This window comes from Oncorhynchus gorbuscha, unplaced genomic scaffold, assembly GCF_021184085.1.
Source record: "Oncorhynchus gorbuscha isolate QuinsamMale2020 ecotype Even-year unplaced genomic scaffold, OgorEven_v1.0 Un_scaffold_968, whole genome shotgun sequence".
In the NCBI taxonomy this organism is placed as follows: Eukaryota; Metazoa; Chordata; class Actinopteri; order Salmoniformes; family Salmonidae; genus Oncorhynchus; species Oncorhynchus gorbuscha.
Window position 1 is genome coordinate 44369 of NW_025745899.1, and position 20251 is coordinate 64619.

A 20251-nucleotide genomic window follows, 5' to 3' on the forward strand; every position below is an offset into this window, starting at 1 on the left:
GCTCTCTCCCCAGTTGGAGTTTAAAAAATATATAATCCATCATGGATCAAAAGCATTCTGAAAATCAACAAAACATGACAATACTTTTCCTCCCTCGCTCTCCCTCTCTGACCCTCGCTCTCCCTCTCTGACCCTCGCTCTCTCCCCAGTCTCTGACCCTCGCTCTCTCCCCCGTCTCTGACCCTCGCTCTCTCCCCCGTCTCTGACCCTCGCTCTCTCCCCCGTCTCTGACCCTCGCTCTCTCCCCCGTCTCTGACCCTCGCTCTCTCCCCCCGTCTCTGACCCTCGCTCTCTCCCCCCGTCTCTGACCCTCGCTCTCTCCCCCGTCTCTGACCCTCGCTCTCTCCCCCGTCTCTGACCCTCGCTCTCTCCCCAGTCTCTGACCCTCGCTCTCTCCCCAGTCTCTGACCCTCGCTCTCTCCCCAGTCTCTGACCCTCGCTCTCTCCCCAGTCTCTGACCCTCGCTCTCTCCCCAGTCTCTGACCCTCGCTCTCTCCCCAGTCTCTGACCCTCGCTCTCTCCCCAGTCTCTGACCCTCGCTCTCTCCCCAGTCTCTGACCCTCGCTCTCTCCCCAGTCTCTGACCCTCGCTCTCTCCCCAGTCTCTGACCCTCTCTCTCTCCTCCGTCTCTGACCCTCGCTCTCTCCTCCGTCTCTGACCCTCGCTCTCTCCTCCGTCTCTGACCCTCGCTCTCTCCTCCGTCTCTGACCCTCGCTCTCTCCTCCGTCTCTGACCCTCGCTCTCTCCTCCGTCTCTGACCCTCGCTCTCTCCTCCGTCTCTGACCCTCGCTCTCTCCCCCGTCTCTGACCCTCGCTCTCTCCCCCGTCTCTGACCCTATGGTGTTCATTTTTATAAAACAAACAGACAAAAAGATAAGAGATCATAACATGACAACAATATGACATGTAGAACACTGTACATCCCAGTGAGCACAATACGTTAATAAGACGTATTGTCAACGTCTGGTGGTCGACAATACGTTAATAAGACGTATTGTCAACGTCTTGTGGTCATAGGGATGTTTGGAAAGAGCACTTTGTTTATTCTAGATTTTTATAGTAGCTATGAAAACAGATTACAATAATGAAACCTGGAGGCGAGGCTACATGATATGTCTCATACCTACTTTTCCAACATGAACTTCCTCAGGATTTTTGAGAAGGAAACGAAATCAAAATATCACATTTATTGTCCTGTTCCTCCATCTATAACATTTTCTATAAATGTTCCATTTACAAAATTAAAAATCATTTGAGTTTAGAGCTGTCAAAAGTTGTGGGATTTTACAATGTTATAAATTATATTATTATTATTATGAAACAAGTTGAACACAAACACTACAACATCAATAGTTCGATTACAAATAGATCATTACTCTGTGTTCGTCTACCCAGGTCTGGTGTTGGAGATCATTCTACACTCTGTGTTCTACTACCCAGGTCTGGTGTTGGAGATCATTCCACACTCTGTGTTCTACTACCCAGGTCTGGTGTTGGAGATCATTCCACACTCTGTGTTCTACTACCCAGGTCTGGTGTTGGAGATCATTCTACACTCTGTGTTCTACTACCCAGGTCTGGTGTTGGAGATCGTTCTACTACCCAGGTCTGGTGTTGGAGATCATTCTACACTCTGTGTTCTACTACCTAGGTCTAGTGTTGGAGATCATTCTACACTCTGTGTTCTACTACCTAGGTCTAGTGTTGGAGATCATTCTACACTCTGTGTTCTACTACCCAGGTCTGGTGTTGGAGATCATTCTACACTCTGTGTTCTACTACCTAGGTCTAGTGTTGGAGATCATTCTACACTCTATGTTCTACTACCCAGGTCTGGTGTTGGAGATCATTCTACACTCTGTGTTCTACTACCCAGGTCTGGTGTTGGAGATCATTCCACACTCTGTGTTCTACTACCCAGGTCTAGTGTTGGAGATCATTCCACACTCTGTGTTTCTCCTGCATGTATCTTCTTGTGTTTTGCCAGGGAGTCTGATCGAATAAAGCTCTTCCCACACTGATCACAGCTATAAGGCTTCTCTCCTGTGTGTTTTCTCTGGTGTCTTCTCAAGTCGCTTGAGGAAGTAAAGCTCATTCCACAGTCGGAGCAGTGGTACGGTTTCTCACCCGTGTGGATTCGTTTGTGTGTAGCCAGGGCAGTCCAGGTGGCGAAACTATCCTCACATACATCACAGCTGTAAGGTTTCTCTCCGGTGTGTGTTCTCTTGTGTACAGTCAGGTTTCCTGGCAAAGCAAAATGTTTCCCACATTGATCGCAGCTATACGGCTGCTCTCCCGTGTGAGTTCTCTGGTGTACAGTCAGGTGTGCCGACTGAGTGAATCTCTTCCCACATTCATCGCAGCTATAAGGCCTCTCTCCCGTGTGTGTTCTCTGGTGAACTGTCAGGTTTGTTGCTGCGGCAAAGCTTTTCCCACATTGATCGCAACTAAAAGTCCTCTCTGTGTGTAACCTCTGGTGTATAGTCAGTTTGTCTAATCCAGCAAAACTCATGCCACAATCTGAGCAGTGGTATAGTTTCTCTCCAGTGTGGATTCTCTGGTGTGATATCAGTCCGCTTGATGTAGTAAAACTCATCCCACAGTCTGAGCAACGGTATGGTTTCTCTACAGTGTACCTTCTCTGGTGTACAGTCAGATCAGCTGTGTGTTCTCTCTGGTGAACTAGATTCAGGTTCCTTGCGGCGGGAAAACTCTTCCCACACTGATCTCCTGTATGTGTTCTCTGGTGTGATATCAGTCCACCTGAGGTAGTAAAACTCATTCCACAGTCAGAGCAGTGGTAAGGTTTCTCACCCGTGTGTGTTCTCTGGTGAATTGTCAGGTTGCCTGACTGAGCAAAACTCTTCCCACATCGATCACAACTGAAAGGTTTTTCTCCTGTGTGTGTTCTCCGATGAGATATCATCTGGCTACGTGTAGTAAAACTCCTTGCACAGTCGGAGCAGCTGTAAGGTTTCTCTCCTGTGTGGATTCTCTGGTGTATTTTAAGATCTGAAGAAGAGGTGAAACTCTTCCCACAGTCAGAGCAGCGGTTAGGTTTCTTCCCTGGTGGTCTCTGCTGGTGTTTCTTGAGGAGTTCTGATCTGGAGAAACTTGTCTCTGCCTCTTCAGCGTCATGAGGTTGTTGAGGCTCCCCAGAGGATCCACGATAGTTCAGTCTCTCTCCTGTGTGAACAACAAAGTTAGACGGTTAAAGGCTGAAATCCACTGTTTATTTGAGGTAAAAGTTGTACAATAATGTACGTCTTTAATGAATGTTTAACCTCACTAGGGTACGTGGGACACTAGCACACGACTAACATCCAGTGAAATTGCAGAATTCAAAAAACAGAAATAGTCATTATAAAAATTCATAAAACATGCAAGTTTAAAGATGAACTTCTTGTTAATCCAACCACGGTGTCAGATTTCAAAAAGGCTTTATGGCGAAAGCCTACCATGTGATAATCTGAGAACAGCGCCCAGCAGACAAATCATTACAAACAGTAACCTGCCAAGTAGAGAAGATACACAAGTCAGAAATAGCAATAAAATGAATCACTTACCTTTGATGATCTTCATATTGTTGCACTCACAAAACTCCCATTTACTCAATAAATGTTAGTTTTGTTCGATAAAGTCTCTTTTTATATCCAAAAACCTTAGTTTTGTTCATGCGTTTTGTTCATTAATCCACAGGCTCAAAAGCAATCACAACAGCCAGATTAAAAACCCAAATAGTATCCATAAAGTTCATAGAAACATTTCAAACAATGTTAATAATCAATCCTCAGGTTGTTTTTAGTTTTTCACAATGTTTTTTAAATTTATTTTACTTTTATTTAACTAGGCAGGTCAGTTAAGAACAAATTCATTGACAGTTAACTGCCTTGTTCAGGGACAGAAAGACCTTGTACCTTGTCAGCTTGGGGATTTGAACTTGCAACCTTCTGGTTACTAGTCCAACGCTCTAACCACTAAGCTACCCTTCCACTCGATGTATTCTGAATATTACAGCGCAAGATCAGGAGTGCTACTCAAGTAAACTCACATTAAGCTTTGTGCCTAGGGGCCTCCCGGGTGGCGCAGTGGTTAAGGGCGCTGTACTGCAACGCCAGCTGTGACTCTGGGTTCGCGCCCAGGCTCTGTCGTAACCGACCGAGAGGTCCGTGGGGCGACGCACAATACATCGAGAGGTCCGGGTTAGGGTTGGCCGGTAGGGATGTCCTTGTCTCATCGCGCGGGCCGGGCTAACCAAGTTGATTTGCGACAACACAAACACTGTGCAGTGAAGAGGAAGCAACGGCTTGGTTGGGTTGTGTATCGGAGGACGCATGACTTTCAACCTTCGTCTCTCCCGAGCCCGTACGGGAGTTGTAGCGATGAGCTACTAAAAACAACAATTGGATACCACGAAATTGGAGAGAAAAAGGGGTAAAAAAAAAAACATTTAAATTAAAAATTAAAAAAGCTCTGTGACTATTCACTAATTCACCACCGTGGGGGAAAACTCAGGGGAGTTCTCATAGCAAAAATAGTTGCTTATGAGTGAATTTCACACTACTTTGGATTATAATTGTAAGGCTCGTTTGAATGTCCTGCGTAATATAATGTTTGTGTCATCGCAAATCAAAAAACACTTCAACCAGTAAAATGCGCTTTGGCTAGCCTAGCATTCCAGCTAACAGCTTTGCTACCAGCCTAGCATTAGCATTCTAGCTAACAGCTTTGCTACCAGCCTATGTTAATAAATGTTAGCATTCTAGCTAACAGCTTTGCTACCAGTCTATGTCAATAAGCGTTAGCATTCTGGCTAACATATTTACTACCAGTCTATGTCAATAAGCGTTAGCATTCTGGCTAACATATTTACTACCAGTCTGTCAATAAGCGTTAGCATTCCAGCTAACAGATTTGCTACCATCCTAGCATTAGCGCTAACAACTGCAGCATCCCCCAAAAATATTTTGCAACTATCACAACCAAATATAATTATTGATAATCAATCAATAATCACAACACTATAAGCCTTTAAGAACCTAGCCTCCCTCTTAATAAAACTCACCAAGTCTTGGGTGTTTCTGAATATAGGATATGAGGTTATCCTAGCCTGTCTCTTAATGAAACTCACCAAGTCTTGGAAGCTTGCTCTTTGCTCAGTTTCTTCTTGAATGTCACATGCTGATTTCCACTTTGTCTCAGAGTTAGGAGATGGTTATTCTCATGTTGGATAGTGAATTAATATCTGTCATGTACTGGATACCTTGCATAACATTAACACACGGGTGACCAGTCTAGAACCTTACAGTTCTAATGGGTGACCAGTCTAGAACCTTACAACTCTAATGGGTGACCAGTCCAGAACCTTACCATCTACAACTCTAATGGGTGACCAGTCCAGAGCCTTACCATCTACAACTCTAATGGGTGACCAGTTCAGAGCCTTTACAACTCTAATGGGTGACCAGTCCAGAACCTTACCATCTACAACTATAATGGGTGACCAGTCCAAAACCTTACAACTCTAATGGGTGACCAGTCCAGAGCCTTACCATCTACAACTCTAATGGGAGACCAGTCCAGAGCCTTACCATCTACAACTCTAATGGGTGACCAGTCCAGAGCCTTACCATCTACAACTCTAATGGGAGACCAGTCCAGAGCCTTACCATCTACAACTCTAATGGGTGACCAGTGCAGAGCCTTACCATCTACAACTCTAATGGGTGACCAGTCCAGAGCCTTACCATCTACAACTCTAATGGGTGACCAGTCCAGAGCCGTACAACTCTAATGGGTGACCAGTCCAGAACCTTACAACTCTAATGGGTGACCAGTCCAGAGCCTTACCATCTACAACTCTAATGGGTGACCAGTCCAGAGACCTTACCATCTACAATTCTAATGGGTGACCAGTCTAGAACCTTACCATCTACAACTAATGGGTGTCCAGTCCAGAGCCTTACCATCTACAACTCTAATGGGTGACCAGTCCAGAACCTTACCATCTACAACTCTAATGGGTGACCAGTCCAGAGCCGTACAACTACAACTCTAATGGGTGACCAGTCCAGAGCATTACCATCTACAACTCTAATGGGTGACCAATCCAGAGCCTTACCACTCTAATGGGTGACCAGTCCAGAGCCTTACCATCTACAACTCTAATGGGTGACCAGTCCAGAGCCTTACAACTCTAATAGGTGACCAGTCCAGAGCCTTACAACTCTAATGGGTGACCAGTCCAGAGCCTTACAACTCTAATGGGTGACCAGTCCAGAGCCTTACCATCTACAACTCTAATGGGTGACCAGTCCAGAGCCTTACAACTCTAATGGGTGACCAGTCCAGAGCCTTTACAACTCTAATGGGTGACCAGTCCAGAGCCTTACCATCTACAACTCTAATGGGTGACCAGTCCAGAGTCTTACAACTCTAATGGGATGACCAGTCCACCTTACAACTCTAATGGGTGACCAGTCCAGAGCCTTACAACTCTAATGGGTGACCAGTCCAGAGCCTTACCATCTACAACTCTAATGGGTGACCAGTCCAGAGCCTTACCATCTACAACTCTAATGGGTGACCAGTCCAGATCTACAACTCTAATGGGTGACCAGTCCAGAGCCTTACAACTCTAATGGGTGACCAGTCCAGAGCCTTACCATCTACAACTCTAATGGGTGACCAGTCCAGAGCCTTACCATCTACAACTCTAATGGGTGACCAGTCCAGAGCCTTACCATCTACAACTCTAATGGGTGACCAGTCCAGAGCCTTACAACTCTAATGGGTGACCAGTCCAGAGCCTTACAACTCTAATGGGTGACCAGTCCAGAGCCTTACAACTCTAATGGGTGACCAGTCCAGAGCCTTACAACTCTAATGGGTGACCAGTCCAGAGCCTTACAACTCTAATGGGTGACCAGCCCAGAGCCTTACCATCTACAACTCTAATGGGTGACCAGTCCAGAGCCTTACCATCTACAACTCTAATGGGTGACCAGTCCAGAGCCTTACCATCTACAACTCTAATGGGTGACCAGTCCAGAGCCTTACAACTCTAATGGGTGACCAGTCCAGAGCCTTACCATCTACAACTCTAATGGGTGACCAGTCCAGAGCCTTACCATCTACAACTCTAATGGGTGACCAGTCCAGAGCCTTACAACTCTAATGGGTACCATCAGAGCCTTACCATCTACAACTCTAATGGATACCAGTCCAGAGCCTTACCATCTACAACTCTAATGGGTGACCAGTCCAGAGCCATACCATCTACAACTCTAATGGGTGACCAGTCCAGAGCCTTACCATCTACAACTCTAATGGGTGACCAGTCCAGAACCTTACCATCTACAACTCTAATGGGTGACCAGTCAGCAGAACCTTACCATCTACAACTCAGGTGGACTGGGTGACCAGTCCAGACAACTCTAATGGGTGACCAGTCCAGAGTCCATCTAGAACTCTAATGGGTGACCAGTCCAGAGTCTTACAACTCTAATGGGTGACCAGTCCAGAGCCTTACCATCTACAACTCTAATGGGTGACCAGTCCAGAGCCTTACCATCTACAACTCTAATGGGAGACCAGTCCAGAGCCTTACCATCTACAACTCTAATGGGAGACCAGTCCAGAGCCTTACCATCTACAACTCTAATGGGTGACCAGTCCAGAGCCTTACCATCTACAACTCTAATGGGTGACCAGTCCAGAGCCTTACCATCTACAACTCTAATGGGTGACCAGTCCAGAGCCTTACCATCTACAACTCTAATGGGTGACCAGTCCAGAACCTTACCATCTACAACTCTAATGGGTGACCAGTCCAGAGCCTTACAACTCTAATGGGTGACCAGTCCAGAGCCTTACCATCTACAACTCTAATGGGTGACCAGTCCAGAGCCTTACCATCTACAACTCTAATGGGAGACCAGTCCAGAGTCTTACCATCTACAACTCTAATGGGTGACCAGTCTCTCTCTTTTCCATTCAGACAGCAGTGAATCTCATACCATTACCAAGTTCTGCTGCTCCAGGAGCCTCTCTGGTAATGGTATGGCTTCCTAAAACCCTATTCCAGGGTCTGGACCAGTCCAGGAGCCTATCTGGTAATGGTATGGCTTCCTCAAACCCTATTCCAGGGTCTAGACCAGTCCAGGAGCCTCTCTGGTAATGGTATGGCTTCCCAACACCCTATTCCAGGGTATAGACCAGTCCAGGAGCCTCTCTGGTAATGGTATGGTTTCCCAACACCCTATTCCAGGGTCTCCAGACCAGTCCATGAGCCTCTCTGGTAATGGTATTGCTTCCCAACACCCTATTCCTGAGACTAGACCAGTCCAGGAGCCTCTCTGGTAATGGTATGGCTTCCTAACACCCTATTCCAGGGTCTAGACCAGTCCAGGAGCCTCTCTGGTAATGGTATGGCTTCCCAACACCCTATTCCAGGGTCTAGACCAGTCCAGGAGCCTCTCTGGTAATGGTATGGCTTCCCAACACCCTATTCCAGGGTCTAGACCAGTCCAGGAGCCTCTCTGGTAATGGTATGGCTTCCCAACACCCTATTCCAGGGTCTAGACCAGTCCAGGAGCCTCTCTGGTAATGGTATGGCTTCTAACACCCTATTCCAGGGTCTAGACCAGTCCAGGAGCCTCTCTGGTAATGGTATGGCTTCCCAACACCCTATTCCAGGGTCTAGACCAGTCCAGGAGCCTCTCTGGTAATGGTATGGCTTCCCAACACCCTATTCCTGGGTCTAGACCAGTCCAGGAGCCTCTCTGGTAATGGTATGGCTTCCCAACACCCTATTCCAGGGTCTAGACCAGTCCAGGAGCCTCTCTGGTAATGGTATGGCTTCCCAACACCCTATTCCAGGGTCTAGACCAGTCCAGGAGCCTCTCTGGTAATGGTATGGCTTCCCAACACCCTATTCCAGGGTCTAGACCAGTCCAGGAGCCTCTCTGGTAATGGTATGGCTTCCCAACACCCTATTCCAGGGTCTAGACCAGTCCAGGAGCCTCTCTGGTAATGGTATGGCTTCCCAACACCCTATTCCTGGGTCTAGACCAGTCCAGGAGCCTCTCTGGTAATGGTATGGCTTCCTAACACCCTATTCCTGGGTCTAGACCAGTCCAGGAGCCTCTCTGGTAATGGTATGGCTTCCCAACACCCTATTCCTGGGTCTAGACCAGTCCAGGAGCCTCTCTGGTAAATGTATGGCTTCCCAACACCCTATGCCAGGGTCTATGTAAACAGCTGCCAACAAGGTCTCTCAGTTGCCCCGCTGGTTCTAAGAAGAGAGACGTTGTTGGCAACTGTTTACATATGGACCCAGGGTATTGGGAATCCAAAGAGGCTCCTAGCTTTGCCTACTAATTGCGTACTAATTGGTTGATGATGTCATTGGAAACACCTTAATCTTCATCTGTCTTTTTTTTACTACAAAACAAAGAAACTCACCATTTTCACAAACTATTTATAAACACAAACTACAGTTGAAGTGGAAACGTTTACATACACCTTAGCCAAATACATTTAAACTCAGTTTTTCACAATTCCTGACATTTAATCCTAGTAAAAAAATCCCTGTCTTAGGCCAGTTAGGATCACCACTTTATTTTTAGAATAATAGTAGAAAGAATGATTTATTTCAGCTTTTATTTATTTTATCAGATTCCCAGTGGGTCAGAAATTTCTCATACACTCAATTAGTATTTGGTAGCATTGCCTTTTAAATTGTTTAACTTGGATCAAATGTTTCGGGTAGCCTTCAAAAAGCTTCCCACAATAAGTTGGGTGAATTTTGGCCCATTCCTCCTGACAGAGCTGGTGTAACTGAGTCAGGTTTGTAGGCCTCCTTGCTCGCACACGCTTTTTCAGTTCTGCCTACACATTTTCTATATGATTGAGGTCAGGGCTTTATGATGGACACTCCAATACCTTGACTTCATTGTCCTGAAGGTAATCATTTAAGATAACTAGACAACGAACAAATAGGAACTTCAAAAGGAGTAAAAGGGGCTGTTCCACCCAACCTGTAGCTGCTGCTGATTGGTCAAACACATTATGCCCAAAGGGGCTGTTCCACCCAACCTGTAGCTGCTGCTGATTGGTCAAACACATTTTGCCCAAAGGGGCTGTTCCACCCAACCTGTAGCTGCTGTTGATTGGTCAAACACATTTTGCCCAAAGGGGCTGTTCCCCATAGCTTTATAGAACGTCCTGGCACGGGCTAGGTTAAGGTTAGGGGAATATGAACCTGGCACTAATCCTAGTCTAGTCTCTGTTAGTGTACACTGCTTTTAATCCTAGTCTAGTCTCTGTTAGTGTACACTGCTTTTAATCCTAGTCTAGTCTCTGGTGTACACTGCTTTTAATCCTAGTCTAGTCCTGTTGTGTACACTGCTTTTAATCCTAGTCTAGTCTCTGTTAGTGTACACTGCTTTTAATCCTAGTCTAGTCTCTGTTAGTGTACACTGCTTTTAATCCTAGTCTAGTCTCTGTTAGTGTACACTGATTGTAATCCTAGTCTAGTCTCTGTTAGTGTACACTGCTTTTAATCCTAGTCTAGTCTCTGTTAGTGTACACTGATTGTAATCCTAGTCTAGTCTCTGTTAGTGTACACTGCTTTTAATCCTAGTCTAGTCTCTGTTAGTGTACACTGCTTTTAATCCTAGTCTAGTCTCTGTTAGTGTGCTTTTAATCCTAGTCTAGTCTCTGTTAGTGTACACTGCTTTTAATCCTAGTCTAGTCTCTGTTAGTGTACACTGCTTTTAATCCTAGTCTAGTCTCTGTTAGTGTACACTGATTTTAATCCTAGTCTAGTCTCTGTTAGTGTACACTGATTGTAATCCTAGTCTAGTCTCTGTTAGTGTACACTGCTTTTAATCCTAGTCTAGTCTCTGTTAGTGTACACTGATTGTAATCCTAGTCTAGTCTCTGTTAGTGTACACTGTCTCTGTTTGTAATCCTAGTCTAGTCTCTGTTAGTGTACACTGCTTTTAATCCTAGTCTAGTCTCTGTTAGTGTACACTGCTTTTAATCCTAGTCTAGTCTCTGTTAGTGTACTTTTAACTGTCTAGTCTTGTAATCCTAGTCTAGTCTCTGTTAGTGTACACTGCTTTTAATTTTAATCCTAGTCTAGTCTCTGTTAGTGTACACTGCTTTTAATCCTAGTCTAGTCTCTGTTAGTGTACACTGCTTTTAATCCTAGTCTAGTCTCTGTTAGTGTACACTGCTTTTAATCCTAGTCTAGTCTCTGTTAGTGTACACTGCTTTTAATCCTAGTCTAGTCTCTGTTAGTGTACACTGCTTTTAATCCTAGTCTAGTCTCTGTTAGTGTACACTGCTTGTAATCTGTGGCAAAAGGCAAAAAATATCAGACCCCTCCCTCATTGGCCGGTCCAGTTCCAGGGCCACATTCATGGACTCTAAGGCCATCTGTTGACTGGGGGATAAAAGAAGAAATGGCCACAACAGCTGGTGACCAGCAGAGGGAGCCAAAGGCATGGGAAATACAAGTACCGGGAATTAAACAAGAACCAACCTATAGGAAGACTGAAGAGGCGTGTTACCAAGACGACGCCCCAACGGAAGAATACCTATGGGCATCAGTGCTAGAGGACCTAACTTTGGACTAAGTGCTACTTAATACGTAATGCAATGGCACTCTGTGTTAAGATAGATTCTACTCCCGAACATCTTCCTCCAAACTGAGTGTCTAGAAGAGGTATAAAATGAGGAGAGATCAGTACCAAGACATGATCCTCAACCCATATGATTTGGACGTCATAGAGAATCATCAGACCAGGTAAATAACTAGACATGATCCTCTACCCATATGATTTGGACGTCATAGAGAATCATCAGACCAGGTAAATAACTAGACATGATCCTCTACCCATATGAATTTGGACATCATAGAGAATCATCAGACCAGGTAAATTACTTTTACTATACTCTGTTTGTATTGACTACTTTGATCTCAAGGCGCAAGCAAAACTATAGACTGGTATTTCTTAAAGAAATGTGTTGTGCTACGCATCTTGATAAAAAGAGTGAGTGAACAAGATTGTGCACGAGAGAACGTCGCCCCTCAACAATGCGAGGCGTGGAGAACTCTTGAAAGCAACAACGTTCCATCTTTGGTGCGGACAGTTCGGCAAGAGTGAAAAAGCCCAGGAATAGTTCAAGCCTCGTAGTAGCCAAAAGCCCAGGAATAGTTCAAGCCTCGTAGTAGCCAAAAGCCCAGGAATAGTTCAAGCCTCGTAGTAGCCAAAAGCCCAGGAATAGTTCAAGCCTCGTAGTAGCCAAAAGCCCAGGAATAGTTCAAGCCTCGTAGTAGCCAAAAGCCCAGGAATAGTTCAAGCCTCGTAGTAGCCAAAAGCCCAGGAATAGTTCAAGCCTCGTAGTAGCCAAAAGCCCAGGAATAGTTCAAGCCTCGTAGTAGCCAAAAGCCCAGGAATAGTTCAAGCCTCGTAGTAGCCAAAAGGTTGATAAGAAGGAATCAATATCTAAACAGTAGGCAGTAAAAACCATAGGAAATTCAGACTAAATAAGAAGATTATAGTAGTATAAACAACAGAGGGCTGTTAAAATATTACTACTCTTATTGAGCCCAGTGGAAGGACCAAGGGAACAGAGCTTCAAGGTAAATATATGGGTGTTTGCTTTGTTTAAAGAGTTTTAGAAGTGTTTTAAGCAAATTATATTTGCAATATTATCTGGCATAGCTTAAAGCATTAAGGAATGATTGAGCATTATTGATGTATTAGGAAACTATAGAACTGTAGAAGACAAGGTTAGGGAGTATAGGAAGAGTCTATAAACATAGCGACTACTAGCTGACCAGCATAATAACTAACAGAAGATTAGTTATTAGGTATTGATATATAAGAGAAGACAAGGTTAGGGAGTATAGGAAGAGTCTATAAACATGGCCCCATACTAGACTACTGTTATTAGGTGTTGATATATAAGAGAAGACAAGGTTAGGGAGTATAGGAAGAGTCTATAAACATGGCCCCATACTAGACTACTGTTATTAGGTGTTGATATATAAGAGAAGACAAGGTTAGGGAGTATAGGAAGAGTCTATAAACATGGCCCCATACTAGACTACTGTTATTAGGTGTTGATATATAAGAGAAGACAAGGTTAGGGAGTATAGGAAGAGTCTATAAACATGGCCCCATACTAGACTACTGTTATTAGGTGTTGATATATAAGAGAAGACAAGGTTAGGGAGTATAGGAAGAGTCTATAAACATGGCCCCATACTAGACTACTGTTATTAGGTGTTGATATATAAGAGAAGACAAGGTTAGGGAGTATAGGAAGAGTCTATAAACATGGCCCCATACTAGACTACTGTTATTAGGTGTTGATATATAAGAGAAGACAAGGTTAGGGAGTATAGGAAGAGTCTATAAACATGGCCCCATACTAGACTACTGTTATTAGGTGTTGATATATAAGAGAAGACAAGGTTAGGGAGTATAGGAAGAGTCTATAAACATGGCCCCATACTAGACTACTGTTATTAGGTGTTGATATATAAGAGAAGACAAGGTTAGGGAGTATAGGAAGAGTCTATAAACATGGCCCCATACTAGACTACTGTTATTAGGTGTTGATATATAAGAGAAGAGGACCCAAGGTTAGGGAGTATAGGAAGAGTCTATAAACATGGCCCCATACTAGACTACTGTTATTAGGTGTTGATATATAAGAGAAGACAAGGTTAGGGAGTATAGGAAGAGTCTATAAACATGGCCCCATACTAGACTACTGTTATTAGGTGTTGATATATAAGAGAAGACAAGGTTAGGGAGTATAGGAAGAGTCTATAAACATGGCCCCATACTAGACTACTGTTATTAGGTGTTGATATATAAGAGAAGACAAGGTTAGGGAGTATAGGAAGAGTCTATAAACATGGCCCCATACTAGACTACTGTTATTAGGTGTTGATATATAAGAGAAGACAAGGTTAGGGAGTATAGGAAGAGTCTATAAACATGGCCCCATACTAGACTACTGTTATTAGGTGTTGATATATAAGAGAAGACAAGGTTAGGGAGTATAGGAAGAGTCTATAAACATGGCCCCATACTAGACTACTGTTATTAGGTGTTGATATATAAGAGAAGACAAGGTTAGGGAGTATAGGAAGAGTCTATAAACATGGCCCCATACTAGACTACTGTTATTAGGTGTTGATATATAAGAGAAGACAAGGTTAGGGAGTATAGGAAGAGTCTATAAACATGGCCCCATACTAGACTACTGTTATTAGGTGTTGATATATAAGAGAAGACAAGGTTAGGGAGTATAGGAAGAGTCTATAAACATGGCCCCATACTAGACTACTGTTATTAGGTGTTGATATATAAGAGAAGAGGACCCAAGGTTAGGGAGTATAGGAAGAGTCTATAAACATGGCCCCATACTAGACTACTGTTATTAGGTGTTGATATATAAGAGAAGACAAGGTTAGGGAGTATAGGAAGAGTCTATAAACATGGCCCCATACTAGACTACTGTTATTAGGTGTTGATATATAAGAGAAGACAAGGTTAGGGAGTATAGGAAGAGTCTATAAACATGGCCCCATACTAGACTACTGTTATTAGGTGTTGATATATAAGAGAAGACAAGGTTAGGGAGTATAGGAAGAGTCTATAAACATGGCCCCATACTAGACTACTGTTATTAGGTGTTGATATATAAGAGAAGACAAGGTTAGGGAGTATAGGAAGAGTCTATAAACATGGCCCCATACTAGACTACTGTTATTAGGTGTTGATATATAAGAGAAGACAAGGTTAGGGAGTATAGGAAGAGTCTATAAACATGGCCCCATACTAGACTACTGTTATTAGGTGTTGATATATAAGAGAAGAGGACCCAAGGTAAGGGAGTATAGGAAGAGTCTATAAACATGGCCCCATACTAGACTACTGTTATTAGGTGTTGATATATAAGAGAAGACAAGGTTAGGGAGTATGGAAGAGTCTATAAACATGGCCCCATACTAGACTACTGTTATTAGGTGTTGATATATAAGAGAAGACAAGGTTAGGGAGTATAGGAAGAGTCTATAAACATGGCCCCATACTAGACTACTGTTATTAGGTGTTGATATATAAGAGAAGACAAGGTTAGGGAGTATAGGAAGAGTCTATAAACATGGCCCCATACTAGACTACTGTTATTAGGTGTTGATATATAAGAGAAGACAAGGTTAGGGAGTATAGGAAGAGTCTATAAACATGGCCCCATACTAGACTACTGTTATTAGGTGTTGATATATAAGAGAAGACAAGGTTAGGGAGTATAGGAAGAGTCTATAAACATGGCCCCATACTAGACTACTGTTATTAGGTGTTGATATATAAGAGAAGACAAGGTTAGGGAGTATAGGAAGAGTCTATAAACATGGCCCCATACTAGACTACTGTTATTAGGTGTTGATATATAAGAGAAGACAAGGTTAGGGAGTATAGGAAGAGTCTATAAACATGGCCCCATACTAGACTACTGTTATTAGGTGTTGATATATAAGAGAAGACCCAAGGTTAGGGAGTATAGGAAGAGTCTATAAACATGGCCCCATACTAGACTACTGTTATTAGGTGTTGATATATAAGAGAAGACAAGGTTAGGGAGTATAGGAAGAGTCTATAAACATGGCCCCATACTAGACTACTGTTATTAGGTGTTGATATATAAGAGAAGACAAGGTTAGGGAGTATAGGAAGAGTCTATAAACATGGCCCCATACTAGACTACTGTTATTAGGTGTTGATATATAAGAGAAGACAAGGTTAGGGAGTATAGGAAGAGTCTATAAACATGGCCCCATACTAGACTACTGTTATTAGGTGTTGATATATAAGAGAAGACAAGGTTAGGGAGTATAGGAAGAGTCTATAAACATGGCCCCATACTAGACTACTGTTATTAGGTGTTGATATATAAGAGAAGAAGACCCAAGGTTAGGGAGTAAGAGTCTATAAACATGGCCCCATACTAGACTACTGTTATTAGGTGTTGATATATAAGAGAAGACAAGGTTAGGGAGTATAGGAAGAGTCTATAAACATGGCCCCATACTAGACTACTGTTATTAGGTATTGATATATAAGAGAAGACAAGGTTAGGGAGTATAGGAAGAGTCTATAAACATGGCCCCATACTAGACTACTGTTATTAGGTGTTGATATATAAGAGAAGACAAGGTTAGGGAGTATAGGAAGAGTCTATAAACATGGCCCCATACTAGACTACTGTTATTAGGTGTTGATATATAAGAGAAGACAAGGTTAGGGAGTATAGGAAGAGTCTATAAACATGGCCCCATACTAGACTACTGTTATTAGGTGTTGATATATAAGAGAAGACAAGGTTAGGGAGTATAGGAAGAGTCTATAAACATGGCCCCATACTAGACTACTGTTATTAGGTGTTGATATATAAGAGAAGAGGACCCAAGGTTAGGGAGTATAGGAAGAGTCTATAAACATGGCCCCATACTAGACTACTGTTATTAGGTGTTGATATATAAGAGAAGACAAGGTTAGGGAGTATAGGAAGAGTCTATAAACATGGCCCCATACTAGACTACTGTTATTAGGTGTTGATATATAAGAGAAGACAAGGTTAGGGAGTATAGGAAGAGTCTATAAACATGGCCCCACACTAGACTACTGTTATTAGGTGTTGATATATAAGAGAAGACAAGGTTAGGGAGTATAGGAAGAGTCTATAAACATGGCCCCATACTAGACTACTGTTATTAGGTGTTGATATATAAGAGAAGACAAGGTTAGGGAGTATAGGAAGAGTCTATAAACATGGCCCCATACTAGACTACTGTTATTAGGTGTTGATATATAAGAGAAGACAAGGTTAGGGAGTATAGGAAGAGTCTATAAACATGGCCCCATACTAGACTACTGTTATTAGGTGTTGATATATAAGAGAAGACAAGGTTAGGGAGTATAGGAAGAGTCTATAAACATGGCCCCATACTAGACTACTGTTATTAGGTGTTGATATATAAGAGAAGACAAGGTTAGGGAGTATAGGAAGAGTCTATAAACATGGCCCCATACTAGACTACTGTTATTAGGTGTTGATATATAAGAGAAGACAAGGTTAGGGAGTATAGGAAGAGTCTATAAACATGGCCCCATACTAGACTACTGTTATTAGGTATTGATATATAAGAGAAGAAGACCCAAGGTTAGGGAGTATAGGAAGAGTCTATAAACATGGCCCCATACTAGACTACTGTTATTAGGTGTTGATATATAAGAGAAGACAAGGTTAGGGAGTATAGGAAGAGTCTATAAACATGGCCCCATACTAGACTACTGTTATTAGGTGTTGATATATAAGAGAAGAGGACCCAAGGTAAGGGAGTATAGGAAGAGTCTATAAACATGGCCCCATACTAGACTACTGTTATTAGGTGTTGATATATAAGAGAAGACAAGGTTAGGGAGTATAGGAAGAGTCTATAAACATGGCCCCATACTAGACTACTGTTATTAGGTGTTGATATATAAGAGAAGACAAGGTTAGGGAGTATAGGAAGAGTCTATAAACATGGCCCCATACTAGACTACTGTTATTAGGTGTTGATATATAAGAGAAGACAAGGTTAGGGAGTATAGGAAGAGTCTATAAACATGGCCCCATACTAGACTACTGTTATTAGGTGTTGATATATAAGAGAAGACAAGGTTAGGGAGTATAGGAAGAGTCTATAAACATGGCCCCATACTAGACTACTGTTATTAGGTGTTGATATATAAGAGAAGACAAGGTTAGGGAGTATAGGAAGAGTCTATAAACATGGCCCCATACTAGACTACTGTTATTAGGTATTGATATATAAGAGAAGACAAGGTTAGGGAGTATAGGAAGAGTCTATAAACATGGCCCCATACTAGACTACTGTTATTAGGTGTTGATATATAAGAGAAGACAAGGTTAGGGAGTATAGGAAGAGTCTATAAACATGGCCCCATACTAGACTACTGTTATTAGGTGTTGATATATAAGAGAAGACAAGGTTAGGGAGTATAGGAAGAGTCTATAAACATGGCCCCATACTAGACTACTGTTATTAGGTGTTGATATATAAGAGAAGACAAGGTTAGGGAGTATAGGAAGAGTCTATAAACATGGCCCCATACTAGACTACTGTTATTAGGTGTTGATATATAAGAGAAGAGGACCCAAGGTTAGGGAGTATAGGAAGAGTCTATAAACATGGCCCCATACTAGACTACTGTTATTAGGTGTTGATATATAAGAGAAGACAAGGTTAGGGAGTATAGGAAGAGTCTATAAACATGGCCCCATACTAGACTACTGTTATTAGGTATTGATATATAAGAGAAGACAAGGTTAGGGAGTATAGGAAGAGTCTATAAACATGGCCCCATACTAGACTACTGTTATTAGGTGTTGATATATAAGAGAAGACAAGTTAGGTTAGGGAGTATAGGAAGAGTCTATAAACATGGCCCCATACTAGACTACTGTTATTAGGTGTTGATATATAAGAGAAGACAAGGTTAGGGAGTATAGGAAGAGTCTATAAACATGGCCCCATACTAGACTACTGTTATTAGGTGTTGATATATAAGAGAATAGGACCCAAGGTTAGGGAGTATAGGAAGAGTCTATAAACATGGCCCCATACTAGACTACTGTTATTAGGTGTTGATATATAAGAGAAGACAAGGTTAGGGAGTATAGGAAGAGTCTATAAACATGGCCCCATACTAGACTACTGTTATTAGGTGTTGATATATAAGAGAAGACAAGGTTAGGGAGTATAGGAAGAGTCTATAAACATGGCCCCATACTAGACTACTGTTATTAGGTGTTGATATATAAGAGAAGACAAGGTTAGGGAGTATAGGAAGAGTCTATAAACATAAAGTAATAAAGTCCTCATCTATCCAAGACCTCATACTAGACCGGGAAATAAGGGAATGACAACGTGAACGAAGGAACAAACCCAACTCACGGGAAGGGCCATTACAAAGAAATAGAAGGGTTGGTAGGGCCGCACGGCTAGGCCCTAGTTACACCGCAGTAACTAAAATCCTAAAGTACTCTGCCCAGCCAGGGGACGGGATAGAGGCTTTTGCTGCAGGTGACGGGCAAAAGTCAGCACTGTGACAAATCGTAGTCTAGTCTCTATATTAGTGGAAACTGCTTGTAATCCTAGTCTCTATATTAGTGTAAACTGCTTGTAATCCTCTTCTTGTCTCTAGTGAGGCAAACAAATCCTCTAGGAGGTACTGTACTTCATCCCCATTATAACAATCTGAGATCCTTCATATTTTATTCATTTTAATTTATTTTAGAAAACGAAAACTCACTAGCTTCTAGAAACCTTGTCTTCCTAAAACTCACTAGATTCTAGAACTCTCATCTTCCAAAAACTCACTAGATTCTAGAACTCTCATCTTCCTAAAACTCACTAGATTCTAGAACTCTCGTCTGCCTAAAACTCACTAGATTCCAGAACTCTCATCTTCCTAAAACTCACTAGATTCTAGAACTCTCATCTTCCTAAAACTCACTAGATTCTAGAACTCGTCTTCCTTAAGACAGTACTTACCGGTGTTAATCAGATCTCCTGACTCCTCTTCCAATATGACAGTTATCTCTCCCTCTTTCTCCTCCTTCACTCCAAAAACTGCAACCTCCTCTTCTTTTACAGTCACATCCTCCTCTTCTTTCACTCTGATCGGGTCTTCCTCTTCTTCTTTCACTGAAACGTCTTCCTCTTCTTCTTTCACTGTAACAGCCTCACCTTCTACTTCTTGTTTTACTGTGACAACCTCCTCTTCCTCTACATTTGTTACTGTAACATCCTCCTCTAGATTCTCCTCTTTCACGACAACGTTCAGCCACAGACCCTCTTTCTCCGTCCAGCAGACCTCCTCCTCCTCTTCATCAGGAGGAGAGTAGCTTGGTGAACTCATGGTCGGGGGATGAGGGCTAACAGTTAGCTAACAAGGCTAATGCTAACTTAACCAGCCAGCTAACAGTTAGCTAACAAGGCTAATGCTAACTTAACCAGCCAGCTAGCTGACTAATAACAAGGTAAATAGGAAATTAAATTAGATAATTAGCTAAACGACAGAAATGTGTTCAAAACAGAGTGGCTAATATACCAGAAAGCGCCTAAAGAGATGGGACGGTTCCGCTATGT

At 42.7% G+C, this 20251-nt stretch overlaps 1 protein-coding gene across 1 annotated transcript; it reads right to left on the reverse strand.

Annotated features, from left to right (window-relative positions):
- Window positions 1–1711: 1711 nt before the first annotated feature.
- LOC124020889 (zinc finger protein OZF-like) lies at window positions 1712–20049 on the reverse strand. Its single transcript, XM_046336188.1, has 2 exons — window positions 19655–20049; window positions 1712–3186 (listed from the first exon to the last, which is right to left on the reverse strand). The coding sequence occupies exons 1-2, from the start codon at window positions 20019–20021 to the stop codon at window positions 1937–1939; spliced, it is 1617 nt and encodes a 538-aa protein (XP_046192144.1). The 5' UTR covers window positions 20022–20049; the 3' UTR covers window positions 1712–1936.
- Window positions 20050–20251: the final 202 nt, after the last annotated feature.

Bases quoted from the DNA above. Each gene is read 5' to 3' on its own strand.
- LOC124020889 (XM_046336188.1), bottom strand. From the start codon at position 20,021: ATGAGTTCACCAAGCTACTCTCCTCCTGATGAAGAGGAGGAGGAGGTC. The intron at 3,187-19,654 runs GTAAGTACTGTC...TTGTTCACACAG, and splicing joins AGGAGATCTGATTAACACCG to GAGAGAGACTGAACTATCGT.